Below are 452 nucleotides of genomic sequence, written 5' to 3' on the forward strand. Positions count from 1 at the left end.
ACGCGTTGGAGGGCAAGTGCCTGCCGCTGCAATACAACATCTACAATGTCGGCTCCAGGTGAGGCTGCTCCAGGCTTTAGCACCGACTGGGAGCAAATGCTCCATGTGTGTCTTCAGGGGGTGAGGCTGTGTCTGGGCTCTGTGATGTACCTTTTGTACCCCCAGCTCTGAGCTCACCTGCAGGTTTGACCCCAGAATTTGCTTTTTCCTGCTTGTTCTGGTGTCCCGCTTTCCCCCATGTCCTGCCTGGGGGGGGATGAAAGTCTCTGCTGTGTCTTTGGGCTGGGGAGTCCCAGGACTGGACAGGGCTCTGCCCCGAGGTGCTCTTGTACTGAGGCACCTTCCCCGTGCACCCAGGACAGAGGCTCCCCCTGGGGGCACAGAGCCACCCAATTGTTTGGGCGAGCAACGCCCTTTGAGACCAACGAGCCCCAGCGCCCTCCCAGCACAGA

At 60.0% G+C, this 452-nt stretch overlaps 1 protein-coding gene across 1 annotated transcript in view; it reads left to right on the forward strand.

Moving 5' to 3' along the window:
- Positions 1-5: 5 nt before the first annotated feature.
- The window catches only part of SSR2 (signal sequence receptor, beta (translocon-associated protein beta)), a gene marked incomplete at both ends in the record, with an annotated part of 3,496 nt that continues 3,049 nt past the window's right edge, over positions 6-452 (forward strand). The window contains one exon of the mRNA XM_010131168.1: positions 6-58. Within this exon, the coding sequence (XP_010129470.1) occupies positions 6-58 (53 nt within the window). The remainder of the gene's footprint in view (positions 59-452) is intronic.

The sequence above is a fragment of the Buceros rhinoceros genome, unplaced genomic scaffold (assembly GCF_000710305.1).
Source record: "Buceros rhinoceros silvestris isolate BGI_N320 unplaced genomic scaffold, ASM71030v1 scaffold22702, whole genome shotgun sequence".
Taxonomy (NCBI): Eukaryota; Metazoa; Chordata; class Aves; order Bucerotiformes; family Bucerotidae; genus Buceros; species Buceros rhinoceros.